General features: G+C 35.6%; 1 protein-coding gene and 1 non-coding gene across 2 annotated transcripts; both read left to right on the top strand.

The window, feature by feature from the left end:
- The first annotated feature begins 15,024 nt into the window (after positions 1 to 15,024).
- On the top strand, positions 15,025 to 15,847 carry LOC104242408 (uncharacterized). Its single transcript, XM_009797454.1, has 2 exons — positions 15,025 to 15,035; positions 15,532 to 15,847. The coding sequence occupies exons 1-2, from the start codon at positions 15,025 to 15,027 to the stop codon at positions 15,845 to 15,847; spliced, it is 327 nt and encodes a 108-aa protein (XP_009795756.1).
- An 8,554-nt stretch (positions 15,848 to 24,401) lies between these two features.
- TRNAA-UGC (transfer RNA alanine (anticodon UGC)) lies at positions 24,402 to 24,474 on the top strand. Its single transcript has one exon. It is a non-coding gene; the product is annotated as a tRNA-Ala (tRNA).
- The last annotated feature ends 295 nt before the right edge of the window (positions 24,475 to 24,769 follow it).

Raw genomic sequence — 24,769 nt, 5'->3', positions numbered from 1 at the left:
TATCTCACATCCGGTGAGAATCAAACCCGCGTAGTTCGGGCAATCAGGAATAAATAGATGAACTAACTTCTTTTTTTTTTTTTGAATGTGCGAAGGAACTACTTTAAAAGAAGAAAGGAAGTATTATTTTTTTTGATTGATTTTCTTTTTTAAAGAAAAGACTTCTAAGATATATATTTTTTTGAATTTTCGTTTTTTTTTAATAATTAAAAAAAACTTTCTAAAGAAGTCAATAACGGAAAATATTTTTGGATTTTTGTTTCGAAAAACTGGGAGTCTAAAAGAACTTTTCTAGACTTTGCAAGACAAACATTTTCGCAACAAATAAAGATATATATACATTTTAGGAAATAATGAAAAACCTTTGGATTTATATATATATATATATATATATTTGCAACTAATAACAAACTAAATTTTTTTTTTAAAAACAAACTATTTTATTATTTTTTATTTTTATTTTGGCATTTTCATAAACAAATAAATAAATAAAAACCCATTTCAAAACAAGACTCTTTTTTTTATTTTCATTTTTATGGCAAGACAAACTATTTTTTCTAATTTGTTTTTGTTTTTTTTTTGAAAAACAAAACAAAGCCACTACTCTTTTTTTCTATTTTTCCCTTGCTTTTAATAAAACAAACTAATAAGACACTTTTTCATTTTCTCAAAATTTCGGCAGAGTTTTGACAGTATTTGTGTATTAGGTTTTTCAAAAATAAACAATCAATTCCCTAACCGCTATTTCTTTTTTTTTTCAATTTCACAATATTCATAATATTCAAACACCGGTCAGCGAGACAAAATAAATGCACGGAAAACAAATAGGATGCCTCAGGATGGTCTATTATTTTCAGGTTGCTTGTCCTAGACGGACCCAACCCCTGTGTTGAGTCCCCTAAGTCAAATGCACATGATGCAAACAAACGTTCCTACTAGGGATCCGGCATGAAGTCACGTTATTCTATGTTCAAAACCTGGGTCGGTGTTCTAGACAGTGTACCCGAGCGGACAACTCGAGCTGAGGAAGGAGCTCCTTTCCGGGAACCAAAAGGCCAGCCGGCTTAGAAACTTTCCGAGCCTCTTTTATTTAGGGTATGACACTAACAGAATAGGGAGTCTCAACCAGTGAGCACATCCCCGGAGGTAAGAAGAGAAAGGTTTCGGCACAATTTATATACAGTTCAGATAATATCAAAGCGGTAAAAGCAGCATTTAGCACATTAGGCTCAAAACATGTAAAAATCAGATAAAGCCAAATATAACAATTTATCTAAGCTCGAATTCTTAACCCTGAACCAGTGGTTCTGGGTTTTATCCCCAGCAGAGTCGCCAGAGCTGTCACACCTCCTTTTTCCGCACCCGCGGGGTGCAAGGGAGTTTTTCCAATTAAAGGACAATCGAAACGGGATTGGTTTATTTATTTCAGAGTCGCCACTTGGGAGATTTAGGGTGTCCCAAGTCACCAATTTTGATCCCGAATCGAGGAAAAGAATGACTCCATATTACAGTCTGCGTACCAGAAATCTGGATAAGGAATTCTGTTAACCCGGGAGAAGGTGTTAGGCATTCCCGAGTTCCGTGGTTCTAGCACGGTCGCTCAACTGTTATATTCGGCTTGATTATCTGATTTTATACAAATATGAACTTATGTGCAAATTTTAACTTTTTACCGCTTTTATAATTATTATTTTAAAAGAATGTGAACATCATTTAAAACATGTCTTTGGACTGCGTCACATGAAATGCACCCATAATCCGGAACACATTTTATTTGATGTTTTGGGATTTGGATTTGGGTCGCATGAAATGCACACCCATGTTTAAGAAAGTAAATTATTAAACGCGCGCCTAAAGAGGCTAACGCGTTATTATCTTTAGGGAAGGCAGTGAAATTCACTAAACGGTCCATCCCAAATTCTAAGTATTTATTATGACTAATTATTGAGGGCCCCGCAATTTGCATTTTTATTTGGCGAGGCTCGTCTCATTCATTATTAAAAAAAAGGAATTTGCAACGTCATGGAAATGCATCTCATACCACGTCACAGTCAATGTACCCGTGATTAGAGACACATTTCGATTTCGTTGAGATTTGGATTTGGGTCACATAAATGTGCACCCGAGTTTAGGGAGATAACATTATTAAAGGCGCGCCTAAAGCAACTAGCGCATTATTATATTGGGTAGGGCCGTGAAATTTGCTAAATGGCCCGTCCCGGAATCTAAGTATTTAACGCATATATTTTGTGAGGGTTCCGCAATCTGTACATATTTTTTTTATTTTTTGGCGAAGCTTGCCTCGTTTTTTATTATTATTATTTATTTCTTATTTTTTATATATTTTTTTTCAAAAGGATGCCATTTTTACGCCTTTAACAATACTAAACCTTACAGCTTCTTTACAACTAAAATCTCATAACTTGTCAAAATTTAATAAAATGAGTCTAGTGAATGAGTGTTTCGGGCGTAGTAACAACAGGTACTAATACTAATCTTGTCCAAATAAACTAAGAAAACGAAGGGAAAAACGAATCAACGTCAAACTGTGTCCTAGACCTCCTAATACAACTAAATCAAATGACATCAAGTAAACAAGAATAACATAACACAAAGATGAACCAAAATGCATACGGTGAAACATAAGCAGAAAATTATCATACCAATTTCTATATTACATCTTCGAACATTTAAAATAACGTTTCTTTATCTAATACATTGAGGTTTACTAACCTGAACAAGCAGAAACGCATAAAGCCCTGGATCAAACCTCTACAGCGAACTCAACGACCAACCTCAACGTGCCGGACCTCGACGAACAAAACGACCTCACAGAAAACTGAAAACTCGGCCCGAAAGTGCTAACAACCTACCATGCTCGCTTCTACTGATTTTTCTCGACGCAGCAGATTGGTGCAAAGAGATGAAGCGGAAGGGGTCGAGGGGGCAGAGGTGTTTGACGTGGTGTTAGACGTGAGGTGGTGGCGATGGATGGAGCCTGGACGTGACAGTGGTTTGGGGTGAGGGTTTTTGGACTGGTTGGTTTGGGTGTTGCTGGGGTGCGATGGTGGTTTTGGTGGTGGGAAGCTTAGGAGGAGGAGGGATGGTTGTTCTTGGTGGTTTTGGGCAGTAGGGTCGACGCGGTGGAGCTGGGAGGTTGCGGACGTAGGTGGAGTAGGTTGAAGTTGCGAGGAGGATGAAGCAGGAGGTCGACGAGCAGGTGGGTTTGGACGTGAGGTTGAGCTGGAGTTCCGGCGTCGGAGGGTTGCGACTGTAGGGGTGCCGGGGAGTGTCTGTTTGGTGTAGGGTTTGACGACGAGGGGTCAGCTGGGGAAGGTGACGGAGGTGGTGTTTGGGCGGCGTCGAGGGTTTTGGACGTGAGGAATGGTGGGTTTGGGTGTTGGTTATGGTGGTTATGGCGTGGAGGTGACGGGGAGGGGTCAGCTGGTGGTTATGGTGTTGTTTGGTTGGTGGTTATGGCGTCGAACGGAGGTGTTCGCTGGTGAGGAAGGCAACGGGGAGTTGGGTTGCGTTTTTTGTTTTCACAGTCGTGTTTTCTTTCTTCTTCAAACGGAGGAAGAAGAAGCATGAACAGTGGAATTTTTTGGTTTTCTTCCAAAAATCAAAAGTCCTCCTTTCAAAGTTTTGTCCATGTATTTGTATAGTCTTTGCCCAGAAAAATGAGCCCCACGCGTGGTGGGGTTCGAGGCTTATGTTCCCCACGCGCGGTGGGGTTCCCCATGTGTCCTGGACACGGTTTATTATGGGCTAGGTCCGAAATTAGGCCTAAAACCGGGTAGTTTGAACCCGAATATTATTCTTTTGCCCGGACCCGAGAAATAGGAAAACGTTGCTTAACTAGTCCTATGTAAGCAAAATAACTACCAAAAATAAGACTAGTATTCAAACAAAACTATATATTTTTTAAATATTTTTTCAAGATTTAAAATAGCTACAAAATATTAATAAAACTATTTTTGTAATTTTCGTTTTTTAAATATTAAGATAAAATATGAAGTAATGTTTTTTGTATTTTTCAAAGTTAAAATGACTATAGAATATTAATAAAACTATTTTTTTTGTAATTTTCGTTCTTTAATAAAGACAAAAATATGAAGTAATATTTTTGTATTTTTCAAAATTATAATGACTGCAAACATTAATAGAACTATATTTTTTTGTAATTTTCGAATTTATATAAAGTACCAAAATAAAGTACAATTTTTGTATTTTTCAAAATTATAATGACTGCAAACATTAATAGAACTATATTTTTTGTAATTTTCGAATTTATATAAAGTACCAAAATAAAGTACAATTTTTGTATTTTTCAAAATTATAATGACTGCAAACATTAATAGAACTATATATTTTAGTAATTTTTGAATTTATATAAAGTACCAAAATAAAGTACAATTTTTTTGTATTTTTTCCCACGTTTATGAGAAATGCATAAACTAAAATTTATATATGTATTTTTTGTGATTTTTTTCTTTTTGCAACGAAATAAAGTAAAAATAGTTAAAATGGCTATATTAGACCCAATTTCACATATTCACGCTAAAAATGTGAAAAATCTCGGGGAGGGTCAAAAATCACGTGCTTACACATGTCATGATCATTGGTGCCAGCTGCTCCACTCAGATAGGTCTCTCTTCTTTTTCCTCTTCAGATAGTCTTCCAGTTTTGGATTTTCTTATCCTTAACTCTGAAAGTCATTGCATTTCATTTCTTTTGGGTTATTTCTCTAAGATGTTCCCAATGTCAGTTTTGTTCAAGCAAATAAGAAGGAATTTCAAAGCTCACTACCAGCTTCAAAAATTGCAAAGCACAGTGCGGCCAGAGTATACAGAAGATGGCATGATGTAAAGTGGGATAAAGTGCCAGCAAAAGTTCCATCGGCAGAATGATTTAGTAATTTCATGGGAGATGCAAAGGTTCAGTTAAAGGGATCAGAGGTGTGAAACAACGGTTCGGCTATAGAAGACTCGGGTCATCCAAATTCATGGGGGTTTGAAAGTCAGTCGGAAAGTCAAGCGGTTCTTAGCCAGTGCAGAGGAAGCCAATCAAAACAAAGCATGGCAGCGGAGAGGTCTTCAACAAAGAATGTCGTCAACTAACCACCACATTTTAAACTAACAAGATTTTTCTTTGATTGAAACAGGGGCAGAAAATTTCGGTTGTTCCGGGGAAATCTGCCGCAGGGGAAGGCAAGCACCAGACAGGTTTGATATTTGAAATTTTTCAGGACCCTCCTGGATAATGGAATTTAATTTTTTGTTGTCAGGACCCTCCTGGATAATGGGATGTAGTTTAAGACTTTCTTAAATAACAAGATGTAGCAGGAGTAACACCTTTAGAAGATATGATTTAGATTTTTAAAGACGTCATTTAACTAGGAGTTTTCAGGACCCTCCTAGATAATGAGATTTAGCTTTCAAATTTATAGAGATATTTGGTAACATGATTCAATTAACAGTCACATATGCGCCCAGCACCAAACTGGGGCAGAAGTTTTCTTTGTTTGTCTTTGTCTATTTCGTGGAAATCAGGCGCCCACCTGGAAAATAAGGAATACGTTTCAAATTCAGCAATCAGGCACCCACCTGGAGAACAAGGGAATACATTTCAAGTTTTGGTAAGCAGGTGCCCACCTGGAGAATAAGGGAATACTTTGAAGTTTTGGTAATCAGGCGCCCACCTGGAGAACAAGGGAATACATTTTAAGTTCAGCAATCAGGCGCCCACCTGGAGAACAAGGGAATACATTTTAAGTTCAGCAATCAGGCGCCCACCTGGAGAACAAGGGAATACATTTTCAAGTTCAGCAATCAGGCGCCCACCAGGAAAACAAGGGAATACATTTCAAGGTTCAGCAATCAGGCGCCCACCTGGAAAACAAGGGAATACATTTTAAGTTCAGCAATCAGGCGCCCACCTGGAGAACAAGGGAATACATTTCAAGTTTAGCAATCAGGCGTCCACCTGGAAAACAAGGGAATACATTTCAAGGTTCAGCAATCAGGCGCCCACCTAGAGAACAAGGGAATACATTTTCAAGTTCAGCAATCAGGCGCCCACCTGGAGAACAAGGGAATACATTTCAAGTTCAGCAATCAGGCGCCCACCTGGAAAACAAGGTAATACATTTCAAGGTTCAGCAATCAGGCGCCCACTTGGAAAACAAGGAAATACATTTCAAGGTTCAGCAATCAGCCGCCCACCTGGAGAACAAGGGAATACATTTTCAAGTTCAGCAATCAGGCGCCCACCTGGAGAACAAGGGAATACATTTCAAGTTTAGCAATCAGGCGCCCACCTGGAAAACAAGGGAATACATTTCAAGGTTCAGCAATCAGGCACCCACCTGGAGAATAAGGGAATACATTCAAGTTTCAGCAATCAGGCGTTCACCCGGAGAAAGGGAAAACATCTCAGATTACAATTCAAGCCGACAACAAAGGAATTCCACCGGGAAAATACAAGTCAACATGGCAACAAGAGCTGCAAGATCAAGTTTGAGGATATAGATAGAATTCCTTGTAATTCATAGATCATAGTTTAGTCTAGATTCTTTTATTTTATTATGGTGTAATAAGGGGATGCAGTAAGCAGTAGCAGCAACAGCAGCAACAGTGAAATCACAGCTTCAGGGTAGCCCCAGCTACCAAACATTCCCGAACTAGACTGACCTGATTCCTTTATAGACAAGGATATGTAGGCAACCTCGGAAGCAGGGTGCGGTCAAATCTTTCAAAAATGTTTCCCACGGAGTATTCAAACGGGCAAAAATCGCTCGTATTCGCTCACTTTATCTTTGCACGAAAACTCTTCGTGTTTTCGGGCAAAGAGGGGCTGCTGTGAGCACGTGATTTTTGCCCTATATGAATTACTCCCACAAATTCAAAACAAAATAATTTTGTTTTTTTCCATTGTTTGCAATTTTGTGGATTTTTGTGGCATTTTCTGTCAATTGTTTGCATTTGTCTGTGCATGTTTATTTTATTTAATTAATGAAAAATACAAAAATATGTCGCATTTGTATTTTAGGATTTAACTTTGCATTTTTTTAATTAAGTAGTAAATTAATTATTTTACAAGAGTTGAAAAATCACAAAAATAGTTTAATTTGCACTCTTTAATTTTAACTTTGATTTTGAGTAATCTTCTTCTAATTTATTTTTTAATTAATTGTGATAATTTTTATTTAGGTTTAATTAGTGTTTTTCAGGTTAATTAGGTTCTAGGATTTAATTTAGATTTTAATTTAACTTTGAAAAAAAAAATTATTTTTAAAAAAAAAAGAAAAGGGAATTGAAAAGTTAGAAAGTTGTGCTGTCTTATTTTAATTTGTCCAAGCCCAATGTGAATTCCCTCACCCCAGCCCAATTACGCCCAGACCCACGCCCCAAACCCGCCTGCTGACCCAACCCACTCCAATTATAACACAAAAAAAGACCCAGAACCTTAATCTCTAACACCCCATTAGCGCGTAGTGTTCTTCTTCTCCAAAAAGACACTCGAACTAAGCCCCAAATCCAGTCCAAATTCGGGCGAGTGAATCCCAAATCCTTAACCCACGCGTTCCTCCTTCTCTCCTCATCACCATTTCTAATGGTTTCTGACACCGAAGATTCTCCCTCCTTTCACTCGCTCGATTTTGAGATAAGGCACGTGATTGGAAGGTCCTAGAGACGATTCGTTGGATGAGTGTGAGGCATTGGATTGATTTTGTTCAATCCGAGCCCCACATTCATCAGGGGTTCGTTTTATAAGGGATCAGATTCGATTTTGAAAGAAGATTTTTTTTTGGGGAGAGGGACTGGAAAAAAGTTTCTTCATAGAGGATTTTGGAGATTCATTTTCTTTTCATTTTGTTGTGTTGCTCGCAAGGTATGAAACTCTGATCTTTTGTATCGAGTGTATTAAGAATGTTATATCTTTGAAAATTGTACCTATAGTCCGTTTATAGGGTAATGAACTTCTCTTGTGTTGGCTTGCCATCTCTGATTTTGAATGAATGCACGTTTGAACCTCGAATGGCCAAAGTTTTGTGTTCAACAAGAACGCTATAGATTCTGATTTTGCCTTAATGATGTTCTATATTTTTGTTTTGTTGGGTCAAAGGATTAAATGGTTGGTTTAAGTCCTATATGGCCTAAATCTGATGGTTGAAGTTCTGCGCTAAGGTTTACTGTGAAAACACTAGCCATAAATCTGATGTTTGTGATCGATCAGGGGCAGTTTTGCTCTCATTTTAACGTATTGGAATGTTGAAAGTGATCTAGGTGTTGAAATCAATCAAAGCTTCGCGCAATTAGGTTCAGTCTCTTTCTCTTTTCTTAGGTCTGTTTGGAGTTGATTTTCTTTCTGCAAAAATCTGTCCCTAGGAGATTGTCGTCAAGAATACGAGTTGATGCTTGATTGCCTTATTTTAGCATTATTTTAGTTTACTTGTAGTAGTGTATTATTGGCATCTAGACTAGAAAACGTCTTCGTTTCTTTTCTAAAAAGTTGCATCGACAGTGAAGCTCGTGTGATTTAAGTTCTGGAGCTGCGATCGAAACTTGTCGCTTGATTGTAATCATATATATAACTTCTTGAAGTTGTGGATGCGAGTTTAAAATACTGAGACACCAATTTTGTTAGTCCATTCTGAATATGGTGTTCATGTATTTCATTGAAATGTGAATCGTCTAGTTCATGGTCGTGTATTCGTTTATTTGGTTGCATTAGTTTGGTGTTTGTTTTGGTTCACCAGTTTCCTTCCACGAAGTTCTATGGTTTTTGAAGTGCCTTTCCAATAAATCAATGGTTTATTTGGTCTCTGTTCAAATCACATATGCTAGGTGGAAATCTGGACTCCTTTAAATTCATTTTCTCTCAATTTTAGCCTAGATCCTTTTGAATCTTGTTATCAATGTTTTGGTGTTGGTGAGCCGAGTCTGAAATTGAATAGTTGAATCCATTAAGAGTTTGTCTTTCCTGATTCCCCTTAGTTCTCAAATGAGCAGTCTGCTAGAAGTGTTAGGGTCATTTTGACCAAGCTCGCACTAAGTCATGTTTTGTGTGCCAAGTTTGAAATTCAAACGCTTTCATTAAATTGTGTCCATACGAATAGCAATTGTCATGAAACTGGGAGCTGAAATGGGTATGTTTAAGGTGTTTGATTGAAATTCTGGTTTCTTTTGAGTTCTGAAGAACTGTAGCACGAGATGCATTGCACAAATTCGTGTTGTGATCTATCTTAGACTTGTTAATCATCGTGATATTGGGAGTGTGATTTAGAGTATTGAAATGTGTTGTTAGCTCGAATGAGAGTATAGAATTGTACAGTGGCTTTGGAAACTACTATATAAATGGATCTAACATACTAATATGAGATTATTTCCATATCAATACGTTGAGTGCCAATGATTTCAATATCAGATTTGTGAAGTTGACTCCATAATGCACTTCCTTTTGCATTTCCTTGTTTTTGTTTCTCCTATGGATTTGAGATTTCACTGTGTGAGTTATGTTTTGTCGAAATATTATGTTAAAAAATATATTTTTATGTTTTATTGTATCATGTAATTAAAACGAACTGAGTAACTGCAACATTTTGGATAAATAAGACTACACCTGAAGATGTTCTGAAAGACAATGGATCACAAATCATGGCCCTGGAAAAAATAGACCTTAGAAACGCTTTTAGGTGCTTTTTAAAAAAAATTATTATCACGGTTATAGACACGTTCGCGTGACATGACTACAATTCCTAAAAACAATATCAGAGTATGCGTTCGCGCAACTTCGACCAAACTTTTTTTTAATAATGATAAAACGTTATTAATTGTGGACACGTTCGCATGACATGATTTTTGACGCACCAAGCAAATGGGTACACGTACGCGTGACCCGTTTTCAAGATAATTTTCTTAATTTAAAAGTGGTTAAGAGGTGAAAGCACATAGGTTCTAAAATGAGTAATTAGATAATTTGTTCAAGCCAAGTATGATCAAAGCGACAGTGCTAGAACCACGGAACTCGGGAATGCCCAACACCTTCTCCCGGGATAACAGAAATCCTACCCGGATTTCTGTGTTCGCAGACCGTAAATAGAGTCAACCTTCCTCGATTCGGGATTTAAAACCGGTGACTTGGGACACCATAAATTATCCCAAGTGGCGACTCTGATTTTTAATGCAAATAATCCCGTTTCGATTGTCACTTTAAGTTGGAAAAAACATCCGTATGCTCCCTCTCGGGGTGTAAGTAAAAAAGAGGTGTGACAATCTAAATGTTAACCTATTGTCGTTCGATCAAGGTCGAACTCTTCTTCTTTGGCGAAGGCCCTTGGCCTTAAAGGGTGTTATTTTGAGCTTATCGAAATGTTAACCCGTCGTCATTTGATCGAGGTCGAACTCTTCTTCTTTGGCGAAGGCCCTTGTCTTTAAAGGGTATTATTTCGAGCTTATCGAAATGTTAACCCGTCGTCGTTCGATCGAGATCGAAGTCTTCTTTTTTGGCGAAGGCCCTTGTCCTTAAAGGGTGTTATTTTGAGCTTATTGAAATGTTAACCCGCCATCTTTCGATCGAAGTCGAACTCTTCTTCTTTGGCGAAGGCCCTTGTCCTTAAAGGGTGTTATTTAGAGCTTATCGAAACGTTAACCCGTCTTCGTTCGACCGAGGTTGAACTCTTCTTCTTTGGAGAAGGCCCTTGGCCTTAGAGGGTGTTATTTCGAACTTATCGAAATGTTAACCTGTAATCGTTCGATCAAGGTCGAACTCTTCTTCTTTGGCGAAGGCCCTTGGCCTTAGAGGGTGTTATTTTGAACTTATCAAAATGTTAGCTTGTCGTCGTTCGATCAAGGTCAAACTCTTCTTCTTTGGCAAAGGCCTTTGGCCTTAAAGGGTGTTATTTCGAGCTTATCAAAATGTTAACATGTAATCGTTCGATCAAGGTTGAACTCTTCTTCTTTGGCGAAGGCCCTTGGCCTTAGAGGGTGTTATTTCGAACTTATCAAAATGTTAGCTTGTCGTCGTTCGATCAAGGTCGAACTCTTCTTCTTTGGCGAAGGCCCTTGGCCTTAAAGGGTGTTATTTCGAGCTTATCAAAATGTTAACCCGTCATCGTTCGATCGAGGTCGAACTCTTCTTCTTTGGCGAAGGCCCTTGGCCTTAAAGGGTGTTATTTCGAGCTTATCAAAATGTTAACCCGTCATCGTTCGATCGAGGTCGAACTCTTCTTCTTTGGCGAAGGCCCTTGGCCTTAAAGGGTGTTCCCTGTGGGAGTCCCAATTTGCTTAATTTTGCTTGCGCTGGAAAATATGATGCATTTCCTAGGGGAGTCCCAGTTTGCTTAATTTTGCTTGCATTGGAGAATATGATGCATTTCCTGGGGGAGTCCCAGTTGCTTAATTTTGCTTGCATTGGGGAATATGATGCATTTCCTGGAGGAGTCCCAGTTTGCTTAATTTTGCTTGCATTGGAGAATATGATGCATTTCTTGGGGGATTGCTCCTGCTTCTATTCCATTTAGAGAAATAGGCAGTTAAAACAAAATAAAAGCATTTGTTACCTCGATTTGATCGGTCGACGAGTGGAGAAGAGTGACCATATTCCCTTCTCCGGTTATGCTTTCAGTGGTCGCTACCAATTTTGGTGTGGCTGTCCGCTTTAGTAAAGTTTTTTGTTGTAAAGATAGCATATTTTCTGATAGAGGAACAGTTGGGGAAGAAGAGGGTACTAGATGACCATATCTCTTTTGTGCGCCTTCTTGCAGATCCACGCTATTGTGGTACTATTTCCCTGTTCAGCTTCTATTTACCTTTCCCCATGTTGTGGCTGCTTGTACTGGACTTCAATTGTGTATGACAAAAGCAAAGGGCTTATATCACTAGCATCTGCTCTTGAAACCGCAATGATAGTCGCATTGGGCAATTCCTCAAAGGTCGTCGCCGGCTCGGCGTAGTAACGAAGCGGATGCATCGATGATATTGCCGACGCCGGCGCGTTCGCTATCAGTTTCTCCATCGACATTACTACTGCTATTGCTACTTCAACTTGAATTAATTTCAACTTATCTTCTTCTACAGTTGAAATATATAATCAAATTTATCCAATAATAAGAAACGCCTTTGATTTGGCATTTAAAGAACACAGAAGTTGTACGAATATTCTCTTATATGGATAGTATATTAAAAATTTGAAGCAGAAGAAGCGAAAGAGAGTTTAAGAAAGTTATTTCGTCTTTCCATGTTATGGTAGACAGTCGTACTAGGAAATATCTACCATGAACAGAACGTGGAACTGGAATTGAATTCTAGAACTAGAGGAAACTAAAATTTTAACTAGAAAATCCCCACAGACGGCGCCAAATTGTTTGACTCAAAAGATATTACAACCTTTTTGAACAAATCAATCAAAGAAGATGAAGGGGTTAATCCTAGTTAAGGATAATTAACTCTAGATCCGAGATGAATAATACAAATTAAAAAACATAGCCGAATATAAGTGTTGACGGCGATTATGGCCAGATTTAATAGCATAAAGAAAGATGCATTAAGTACATCAAGTGGCAATAAAATATGAATAAAGGAAAAGATTCACGCGATCTTGAGTGGGATAGATCTTCCTTCATTTAATAAAGATGAATGATAGACAAATACAAGAACCTTAGGATCCTTTTTGGATCTGATAAAGGTATGGGATCACAGATCCTCTCATCTCTTTGGAGAGGTATGTTTACATATTTTCTAGAAAGAGGGAGAGGGAGAGAGAGAGAGCCCCATGTGGGGAGTCCTCCATTCCTATTTATAAGGGGTATCCATAGAAAATCCTAAAAAAGTACAATTAGAGGGAATATTCAGAATATTCCCTTTGAGGATTCCATAGCAAACCAGCTATTTCATCGTTGTCTAACCTCAGCCTGTCCGACCTCGGCTATTGATGACTGTCCGACCTCGGCCTTATTGATGACTGTCCGACTTAGGCCTGTCTGGCCTCGGCCTTATGTCTGTCCGACCCCGACCTTATTTCTCCGCGTGCTGAATTTCTTTTATCTAATTTTGACCCATACATTTTCCACCCTTGATATTTTATAAAAAATATTCTCATTCCTTGGCTTTTTCGTACTTGTGGTGCCCTCTCCACACAGTAAACTTTTAAAGCCAACTTGAGGCAAAATGGTTCACCTGAACGATAGAACCAATCATTAATGCATATATTAGGGTGGATTGTCTACATCACGTTTCTTGGATGAGTGTATATTTTCTTTTTGAGGTGTAAACGGAAAGCAATTAGTCAAACTTGTTACAAGTAATAGGCAAAATGGAGCAAAAATAATTAATTGAAATCAACCGACAGTTTTGTAATTACACGTAAAAAAATATGAGGCCATAACTGAAGATTCTTTTCTTAATGATGTACGTTGTAAAATGAGAAAAGGTAGGGAAAACCCTTGTTATTAATTAAGGTTTCACGGATACCTCGTATAAGTATTCAAAGTTGTTCTTACAACTGTTTGGCTGACAAATAACGACAGCAGTTGGACAGCCCATGTCGACAGGAGCGACGGGTTTAAGTGACTCATAATTTTCGACACAGAGTACGAATTTATACATAGAAATCTATTAAATTTGGCCATGTTTTTGTATGTTGGAGCAATGATAAAATTGTCTTTGTGTGACTTATAGGTCATGGGTTCAAGTCGTAGAAAGTAGTCATTAATGCTTGCATTAGGTTAAGATGTCTACATCACAACTCTTGAGGTACGGTCCTTCTCCGGACCCTGATGAATACGAGATGCCTTATGCACTAGACTGTCCTTTCGGGTTGGAGAACCCATGTCATACGTTAGTAGCCCTAATTATCTTCTACAAAGTAACAATTATTGGTTTACTCCTTTGAATCATGTGAATCTATTACATGTGCTATACCATTATTGCAGAAAATTTGTGGATTGAGTAAACCTTGAGGCCAGCGAATTGACTAGAGCTAAGCTAAAAAAAATCAGCTTTAAATGGGCTTAAAAAAATATCATAGTCCATTCCCATTGCTTTACAATGTTGGTAGTTAGGAAAAATATAAAAAGAAAAATACAATTTTGTAATTATATGTGTCTATTCTTTTTTTTTTTTTTTATAACTCAAACAAAGATTTTTATTAGGTTGAATCAGCAGCCGATAAATTTACAATACAACTAGGAGTATACTCCCAATTGAAAGGACAAGCATAATTTCTTGACAACTCTTGTCAAGCAATGAACTAGATTTGCTTGTCTCTTAACCCAAACCAAAAAAATATTCAGATTTTTCCTTAACAAGAAACGACAATTCCCTTAAATCACTTCAAATGAACTCCGTAAACTCATAATTGCAGCATGCCTAGAATTGATACAACCTCAAAAAATTGAAGAAGCTGCAGCTACAAACTGACTCGCTGAATCATGCACAACAACCCTTACTCGACTAAGCTCGAAGTAAGAAAGACAATTACATCAATATGGCATTTTCAAATCCCATGTGGAGGCTTAAACCAACAAGAGGTAGTCATCATAAAATTGTACTATGTAAAGAAAAAAAAAAAGAATCATACCAAATTATCTAATATCTGCATTATTGAACATTCTGGAAGTTCCGAGTGTCTTCTAGGCTCTAGCTATATCCAAATGCCAAATAGAGTGGACTGGATAAACTATTATCTGAGAGAATACTTGGCCCAAACATCTTCTTCTATGCGTAGTGGGCCTTTGATTTGGGAACTGGTCCAATAAAGACCATGACTGACAAAACATAAAGGATATTATCACTTTTAGCTCGTATCAAAATATATTTATATTTAACAGTCAAAAAAGTATATAAAATTTGTATAATTTTTATATATAATATACAAATGTATATATATAATAAATAAAATTATTTTTTGATTATTATTTTGAGAGTGATCATACGGTATCATTTCCCTAAAAATAAAAGTCCCATATTAGTAGGGGTGTTCAAAACTGATCCGAAACCGAAAATCGAACCGTACCGAAGTTTAATGGCTTACTGGTAACGGCTTAACGGACGGGGGACTGATTGAATTTTTTTTATTAACAGCTTATCGGTTTGGGGACGGATTATTCAATTTTCTTAACGAATAATCCGTTAACCCATTAAGAATATAAATATAAATATATATAATTTATTTTTATTTATATATATTAAATATAAAAAAACTAAAACCCTTGAACTTGAATAACAAAAACAAACTCGTCTCTCTTTGTTCTGTCTCTAAAGTCTAACCCATTCCTAATTCCTAATTCCAGAGAAACCCTAATGCCTAAACCATAACCAGCAGCCACCGCCCACCGACCAACAGTCCTTGTCGTCGTCGACTTCCACCTGCCACAGGTCTCCCTCTCGCCGTCTCGTCTCTCTCTCTCTCGTGAGTCGCGGCTTCTTATCTTCTTAAGTTCTTATCCAAGTACTATTACTTATGATTCCCATCAAAATCAACATTATCCCATCTGGCCGTGGCACCAATTTTTTCATTGGTTGCACCTAGGTACCAGTTCAAAGGTTCTCACAAGAGGGAGATTCTTGTTTCAAGGGCTCCTGCAGCACTGGTGGCCAAGTATTCTGATCCTCTAGTCCTCCATGGAACTGCTGATAGAGTCACTGATCCGTTGGCTTCTCAAGATCTGTATAATGAGGTCGTTTCTGAGTTCAAGGACATTAAACTTTATGATGGGTTCTTGCATGACCTTTTGTTTGAGCCCGAGCGTGAAGAAATTGCTCAGGATATCATTGACTGGATGCACAAGAAGTTAGGTACTGACAATCTTGCAAATGTGTATAGTCAGTGCTATCTTTGCAAATAGTTAATGTTTTGATTGATCAAGGGTTTTAAGGGCTGCTATGATATGAGATGCAGCTATACTTACTAATTTACTATGCTGGATTTGTTTCCCTTTTTCTCTTCTAGTGGTAATGAACCTTTTCTGCTGGATAAACATTTGAATTTGAGATTTGAATGACTTCAGTAATCAGTACGACAATACCTAGTTCTAGTTGGTTTTACTTTTGTAATAAAAGGCCAACTGCTACTTAGCTTTCTTCTGTCTCGTTCCGCTTTTGAAGGTGTTTCATCGACATTAATAAATGTTAAAAGCAGAATAAGAAACAATGTTCTCAATTGCTTTTATGGTGTTAAACTTACCTCTACATTGCTTCCGATTCATGCTCTATAATTAGTTCAGCTATTTCATGTCCAACAAGGAAAATACAATTTAGTGAATATGTATATTAGGCCGATAAACCGCCCGATAAGAGCTAAACCGATACCAATCCTCCTGATATCTTATCGGGTGGCTAACGGACTAATACATTTAAAAGCCGATAATCGTTAAGCCAAACCGTTAAGAGTAAATAATCGCTCAATCCGCCCGATAAGCAACCCTACATTTTAGCAAAAGATAACACATTTTGATATTGATGAAGATGACATGATTGATCCTTTTTTATATATTTGCAACTCGATAAAGTTGGGATTTTTTGGCATGGTGTAACAACTTACCCATATAATTAGCTAGAGAAGTCAAAACGGACCAGCCCAACCCAAGCCTCGTGGGTTTTTAAATTTGGTGGGTTAGGACGAACCGACCCGCCATATGAATGGGCCTTAAAATGGCCAGCCCAACCCAGTCCTAAGAGGGCCGCGGGCTAGGGCGGGTCGGCACTCAATTTTTTTTTTTTAGAAAAAAGAGTATCTTTAAATCCTTAAATATTTTTTGGTGACATAGTTGATTAATCATGTAAACAACTTTTGTTTGCTTAGAGCGTACAAAAAGCTTGATATTTGACGAAGAATCTCACAATTGAAATGTAAATTCTTTATATCTCTAGCTCTTCTTTTTTAAAGTCACAAGAATATTTTCTTAATGTTTTTCTTTCATTTTCCTCGGATTCATGGATTGCTTCAATAAGTTTATATGCTGAGGTTTTTTAATTTAGGATTAACATCATCTACTGATTTCATCATTATAGTCCATAAAATTTTTAAAATTCCTGAAATTTGTTAGTGGTCAATTTTTTTTTTTGTGTTTAAAATTGATCTTTTTCTATACTGAAGAGAAGTTTAAATATTAATAATACATTAAAGTAATCCGAACTGATCGTTGACCACTTAAATTAATATTTTCTTTGAAAAAAGATTATCATTGGCCACCTAAAACTTTTTGAGTTCGTTATTAATTAAGCAAAAGAAAAAATTATTTTGTCATATTACATGCATGTCAAGTTGATATAGAAAATGAGCAAACTAGGGTTGGGGAATGGGGATTATAGTTAATAGTTTTTTTAGTTTTTACTTTTTAAAAATATTTAATAGTTAATTAATTTGAATTTAAATAATTTTTGGCCTACGGGCTGGCCCAGGCCCATCCTCGCTCAAGCATCAAGGGTCAGCCGGCTGACCTGGGCCGGGCTTATAAGCCTCAGTTTTAAATGAGCTCCAAAATTCTAGCCCAACCCTACCCAAGTAGCGGGCTGGGTTGGGCTTCATTTTTACGGCTCTATAATTAGCAGTAAAAAGCCCTAACTATAGATATTGGCACTAGGTAACCAATAAATGTATATCACAATAATATGTGTATTGTTATGATAAAAATCAAAATATGGTGGATGTCTACTCTTCCTCCATGATCTTTCTCTCAAATGGTTAATGACATATTCAATGACATATTTTCTATGTTCAATGACATATTCCATGACATATTTTCTTCACTTTTCATGCCTATATAAAGGCCTTGTAATAGATAGGAAAATACACACAATTGAAGAAGAAAATCTCTTCCTTCTCTCTATCTCTATTTCTTGTTCATGTTTTACTAAATTGCTTTTATTTCTTGTTCATGTTTTACTAAATTACTTTTATTTCATAATACGTTATCAGCACGAGTCTCTAACTAATTGTATATATATATCTAGAAAAAATTTCCTACATCCAGAAAGATTACAATTAGAAGCCATACATATCATCACATGATTAAATGTAAAGAGAAACTACATATGGTAAGTAATGAAATGTAAGAAGGTATGATTATCTTATACTTGTCATTCCTTTAAAATCTCATATGCACACAACTTCGTACTACACTTGTATTGCATAAGCACATATTAATATTACATCTTTTATATCACATGAATGGAATAAAATTTTCGAAGTTCTATATGTGAAAATCATAGTAGCAGTTAATTGTTGATATGATGCATGTCATGGTAACCAAGGATATTTTATATAAATTGTCTTATGCATATTTATGTGTTAATTATCTTCAATCTGTCCTGCCGCTTTTAACATTTTCTTTTGAATTTTTACACTTGCATATAGTACCAAAAAAAAAGGAATAAAAAATAAAATAAAATTGGTCATACTGATTAAAAGCATAAATCATCTTGAAGAAAACAAGAAATACTTCACATCTTTATCTAGGTTGATTAATTACTTCTTTGAAGTTTGGAAAACAAACCAGCTATTGAGAAAGTATACTTCATAATTTATGGTCGTATCATTTGAAAGCAAACAATGATTAGTATGACTACTAGAAGAGGTATTTTTGAGTATCCATGACCTACTTGATGTTTGCTACTGACTTACCATTTTTAAGTATTTTATATGAATGATGCACAAGCTACAACTGGTAAGTTGTTACCTATAATGTCACTTTTCAGGTAATATAAATGCTGAATTTATGTATTAGTACTATATATGTGTTGTTACCTATATGGTGTACTTTTGATAAATTTATTCACTAATTTCTTAGTTGAATTGAGTGAAGGAAAGTCATGGCGTTAAATCAAATCCAATAGGCAGGGTATACCCCGAAAACAACAATATTTTTGAGAGAGACTCCATAAATATTATGACAATGATTTTATGATCCTTTTAAATTCTAATAGAATTTAGAAAAAATATTCTGACTATAAACGATTGTATTTCATATAGATGCTACAAATAATTAATAAAGCTTTAGGCTGATTTGAGATTTGTACACTTATTTAAGAAAGCAAATTTGATTTGCTAAGTTGCAAATTAGTTGTGTATAACTTTTTTGGTTATGTGATTGAAATTAAGGCTTGAGAATGAATCTCAATATTGTTTAGCCTATTATGCCATTAAATGAGGAATAGACATCGGGATCAAGTCCTGATGCTCCATAATGATAAAAGTTGGGTTTGAGTCCCAATTTATTATGGCCTAACATGCCTTTATATTGGTAAGACATTGGGTTTGAGTCACAATGTACCATATTGATGATATAATGATGACTAAAGAAAAATAATATATTTTTCATGAAAAGGCATGAAAATTGTCCCACTTGATTTGCTCCATTCTTGAAGTGAATGTGATAACAATGCATAATAAGCTTCAATGAAGACAAGTGGTTGAACAATGAACGTGGGCGTTCCAAATATCAAAATAATAATAATAACCATCACTATGATTATAAAAGAAGAACAATAAGGGTTCTCAAAATAGTCCTTCAAAAATAATAAAGCACGTCACTGATTATGATCTATTCCTTGAAGAGAATGTGACTTATGATAAGCATTGAGAATGCAAACCCATTACTAAAGTTGAATGTGGCAATATGTGATAAAAGCAATGAATAAAGACATGCAATTCATGATTATATGAATACCACACAACTCACCTTTAAGGGAGGTTTGAGTAAAATAAAGAGAATAAATATTATTGTGTGGTTACATGAATATGTCATTGGTCGCGTACATGTGATACACCAAATATTATTTTGTCATGCCTTATAAAAGTTATTAAAGCCAAAGTTAAAGCAAGAAATGATTTTGCTTATGATGATTTTGGTCATGACAATTTATTATGATATAATTTTATCCGTGAAGGAGACATTTACTATATGAATGGTATGATAAAAGATCTTGTAGTATAAAAGTTGTTAAGAACTCCGGAAAAACTAATTTGTTACTACCCAGATGAATAAATTTATTCATGACATTGATATTGTAAAGTCTCAAAAGAAACTTTTTGAGTTTCAAATATATAAGTCAAAATGATTGGCATATTGAGACTATAAATGAAAGAAAAATTGAATATCTTCATATTTCTATAATCATACCTGGTAAATATGAAAGGTTACCCGATTTTCTTTCAATTTGTACTACACAAATATAAGCATGATGCTGTAATCATATGTCACAAGTAAACTAGAGGTTTACTAAAACAAATATTAATTGGCATGACCGGTTGACCATCTCGGTTCGATTATGATGCGAAAAATTAATTAAGAATTACATTGATATATATTGAAGATTAGAAGATTCTTCAAGAATTCTCTTGTGCTGCTTATTCTCATGATATACCAGTTAAAGGTTGGGATTGAATCCCTTGATTTCTGGAAGGAATAAAAAGTGATATATATATGGGCTCAGTCACCTGTCATGTGGACCGTTTACTATTATATGATTTTAATAGATGTAACTATTTTATGGTCACATGTGCATTTGTTATCAACTTGCAGTTTGGTTTTTGCAAGATTGCTTGCTCAAATTATTAGAGCACAATTCCAGAATATTAATTATGATGATTTATCTTGATAATACTAGTTTAAATCTAAGTTGGTTTAGCGGAAATTGTATGCCTCCAATTATAGCTAAATCATTAGTTATCAGAACAAAACTCCCAAAAATGAAATGTGGTATGAGATGTATTATTTAATATACACCAGCACTTGTACGCATCTAGCCAAGTTATGAAAATTTCTCTCTATCACAATCGGTTCAGGGTCAGGAACCAAATAATTTCTATATAGAAATATGAATGTGCTATATGATTTAATTATGCCACCACAATGCACAAAGATGAGTTCCCAAAGAAGGTTGGGAAATGTGTTTGTGATCCCAATATTAGGGGGAGAAAATGGATAGCTGAGAAAGTGATACGTGAAATGAATTATTATGAATACACATAGATCCTCGTACAAGAAAATATGAACTTGAAGTTCAAGTGATAATTAATTTATAAATTATTGCCAGACGCATTTGCTGACCCAAAGCTAAATGTCATATTTCAGCTGTTAATGCTCCAAATAGAATAAAGTCCATGAGGGACAGAGTCTATGACACGCATGAAGCGTAACAGACCAATCAGTTCCAAAGATAAAACTCCTTGAAGAAGGAGAGGGGCAAAATTATCATAATAAGGAGGCAAGTGCTCTAGAAGAGCACCACGACATAACACTTCGTAAGACCTCATGTGAGAGGCTCAGGTACCTGAAAATAATGAGATAAAGAGATCTCAATAATTTATGTCTTTATTGTGTAATAATTGAACCGATATAAATGATTGTCGACGATACTGTTAACATAATGTAGCGCTCAATAATATTAATATTGACGAGGATCTTGAGATCAAATCTGTCATGAAATTTGGACGGATAAAAGATTGGCCAAATAAAAAATACGCAATGAAATTGACTTCACTTGAAAAATGTGAAGTTGGACGGATAGTCCAACACCTGAAAGTATAAAGTCAATTGAGGTATAAATGTGTTCTTGTGCGAAAGGTTCAAGTCGATAGACATAAAGACGACTTGTGGCACAAGAAAATTAGTAAATATCCTCACATTGATTATATGGAGACATGTTCTCTTATAGTGGATATAGTCACTTCAGGTTTTAATCTGGCAATATATGAAAAACTTGATATGCGTATAGTGGATATCATTGAAAGATTTAAATTGTCTTGGAGCATATTATGGTTTCCAAGAAATTTATTAAATAAAGCTTCAAAAATCTTTATATGGATTAAAACAATCAGGGCCCATGTGGTATAATCGCCCGAGAGAATACTTGTTGAAAGAAGGGTATAAGAATAATTCAATTTGTCCTTGTGTCCTTATAAAAGGATATGGATTTGAATTTGTTATAATCGCCATGTATGTTGATGATTCAAATATCATTAGAACTCCCGGAGAGCTTCCTAAAGCAGTAGACTGTTTAAAGAAAGAATTTGAAATGAAAGATCTTGGAAAGACAAAATTTTGTCTTGGTCTACAAATTGAATATATGAAAGATGGAATTTTTGTCCTTCAATCAGCATACACTAAAAAGATTTTAAAGAGCTTTTATGTGGATAAAACACATCCATTTAGTACCCCGATGGTTGTGAGATTACTCGATATAAATAAAGATCCACTCTGACCTCATGGAAATAATGAAGAGCTTTTTGGTCCTAAAGTACCATATCTTAATGCAATTGGTGCGCTAATATATCTTGCTAACACTACAAGGCATGACATAACTTTTTCAGTTAATGTCTTAGCAAGATATAGCTCCGTTCAAGGAGAAATTGGAATGAAATCAAGCACATATTGTGTTATCTAAGGGGGATTACCGGTGTGGGCTTATTTTATGGCAATGATTGCAATACCGATCTTGTTGGTTATGTCGATGTGGGGTATTTATCTGACACACACAAGGCTTGATCTCAAACATGTTATGTGTTTACATGTGTGGCACTGTCATATCTTGGCGATCGACTAAGCAATCAATCGTGGCTACTTCTTTTAATCATGCTGAGATAATTGCTATTCATGAAGCAAGTCGAGAATGTGTATGGTTGAGGTCTACTATACATCTTATTCGAGACAAATGTGGTTTGAAGTGTGATAAACTACCCATAGTTTTGTATGAAGAAAATACAACATGCATAGCCCAATTAAAGGGAGGATTCATAAAGGAGTTAGGACAAAGCACATTTCACCTAAATTATTGTTCACACATGATCTTCAAAAGAATGGTGATATTAATGTGCAACGGATCCGTTCAAGTGATAATATGACTGATTTGTTCACCAAATATCTATCGGCGTCAACCTTCAAGAAACTAGTGTACAAGATTGGGATACGAAGGCTCAACGATGTGAACTAATGATCTCATCAGGGGGAGTTAATACGCGTTGTACTCTTTTTCCCTTACAAGGTTTTGTCCCATTGGGTTTTCCCTGCAAGATTTTTAACGAGGCAACCAAAAAGCGTATTTCTAAATATGTGTACTCTTTTTCCTTCATTAGGATTTTTTTCCCATAGAGTTTTTTCCTAATAAGATTTTAACGAGGCACATTATTTATGGACATCCAAGGAGGAGTGTTATGATAAAAATCAAAATATGGTGGATGTCTACTCTTCCTCCATGATCTTTCTCTCAAATGGTTAATGACATATTCAATGACATATTTTCTATGTTCAATGACATATTCCATGACATATTTTCTTCACTTTTCATGCCTATATAAAAGCCTTGTAATAGATAGAAAAATACACACAATTGAAGAAGATTATCTCTTCCTTCTCTCTATCTCTATTTCTTGTTCATGTTTTACTAAATTGCTTTTATTTCTTGTTCATGTTTTACTAAATTGCTTTTATTTCATAACATGTATCATAATTTTATTTCTTTTTTATGTATATTAAAATTTTATTTTTCTTCTTTGTATATCTAAAATAAGAAATTATAAAATATAGTTGTTTAAAATTTATTATTGTCTCTATGTCAATGCTTATCCAAGTGTATAATAAAAATTAATTATATTATTTGTATATCACAATGTATAACACATCAAATAATATGTATACCAAAATGTATATTACAGCTTTATTTTTCTTATTTTGTGTATAACAAAAATTTAATTTTTTTTTTGTATATCAAAAATTTATTTTTCTTCTTTGTATATTTCAGTGTATAACATATAATTTCTTATTGGTACACTCAAATATAGATGGTAGAAATACATTAATATACAAGATGAGAATTAAGACCAATTTTTTCAATCAAAAGACAAAAGAAAAAAGCGAAGGACAAAAAATAAGGATGAATCCACCCATCAAAAATGATTGACCCCAAATGCATGATACATGTGCATATACGTGTAAGTATATATCTGCATCTTTTAATTAAAAAAAAAAAGAAAATCTGCATTTTGTTTGTTTGCAGATTTATCTTCTCGATAATAAATCTCAACTTCATAGCAAAAAAGTGATGAGTCGGTGAGTGTTTTTGAAATTGCAGTTGGCGAAGGAGGTTAGCGTTTGGTGCTTTTTTTCATGCGGAAACTAGATGTAATTGAGTCATGGGAGAGAATAAATAAGGAAGCAGGATTTTCTAGAATTTTGCTATACAATGCCAAATTTTTTTGGACTGTCTTTGCCAAACATAATCTAAGATTAAAAATTTGTCAATTCATATTATATGTTGTCACATGATGCCAATTTCTCGATAAAGTTAGGAAATGTTTTGCCTAAAGGGCCTTAATCACAAATGTATTCTGGACCCATAAATCCATCAATTTGGCCCATGTACATTCAGCTTTAGTTTATAATTATAGCTGATTGACACAATGGGGATGTAGCTCAAATGGTAGAGCGCTCGCTTTGCATGCGAGAGGCACGGGGTTCGATCCCCCGCATCTCCATTATTTTTAATCTAATTGTTAATTTTTTCTTTGGGGGTTGGGGGTAGGAATTGTTTAATTTGTTACTTGCGCTTACGTATGACAAAAACTTAGGATTCAATGTGTTATCACACTTATGTAGGACAACAACTAAGGATTTCATTTGTTACTTACACTTTCATATGACAAAAACATAAGCTCCCCACCCCCACCCCCTTATGTAGGACAACAACTAAGGATTTCATTTGTTACTTACACTTTCATATGACAAAAACATAAGCTCCCCACCCCCACCCCCACCCCCACCCCCTACTTA

This window comes from Nicotiana sylvestris, chromosome 7 (genome assembly GCF_000393655.2).
Source record: "Nicotiana sylvestris chromosome 7, ASM39365v2, whole genome shotgun sequence".
Classification (NCBI taxonomy): Eukaryota; Viridiplantae; Streptophyta; class Magnoliopsida; order Solanales; family Solanaceae; genus Nicotiana; species Nicotiana sylvestris.
Note: the sequence above shows the minus strand (reverse complement) of the source record. Positions and strands in the feature narration are given on the sequence as shown.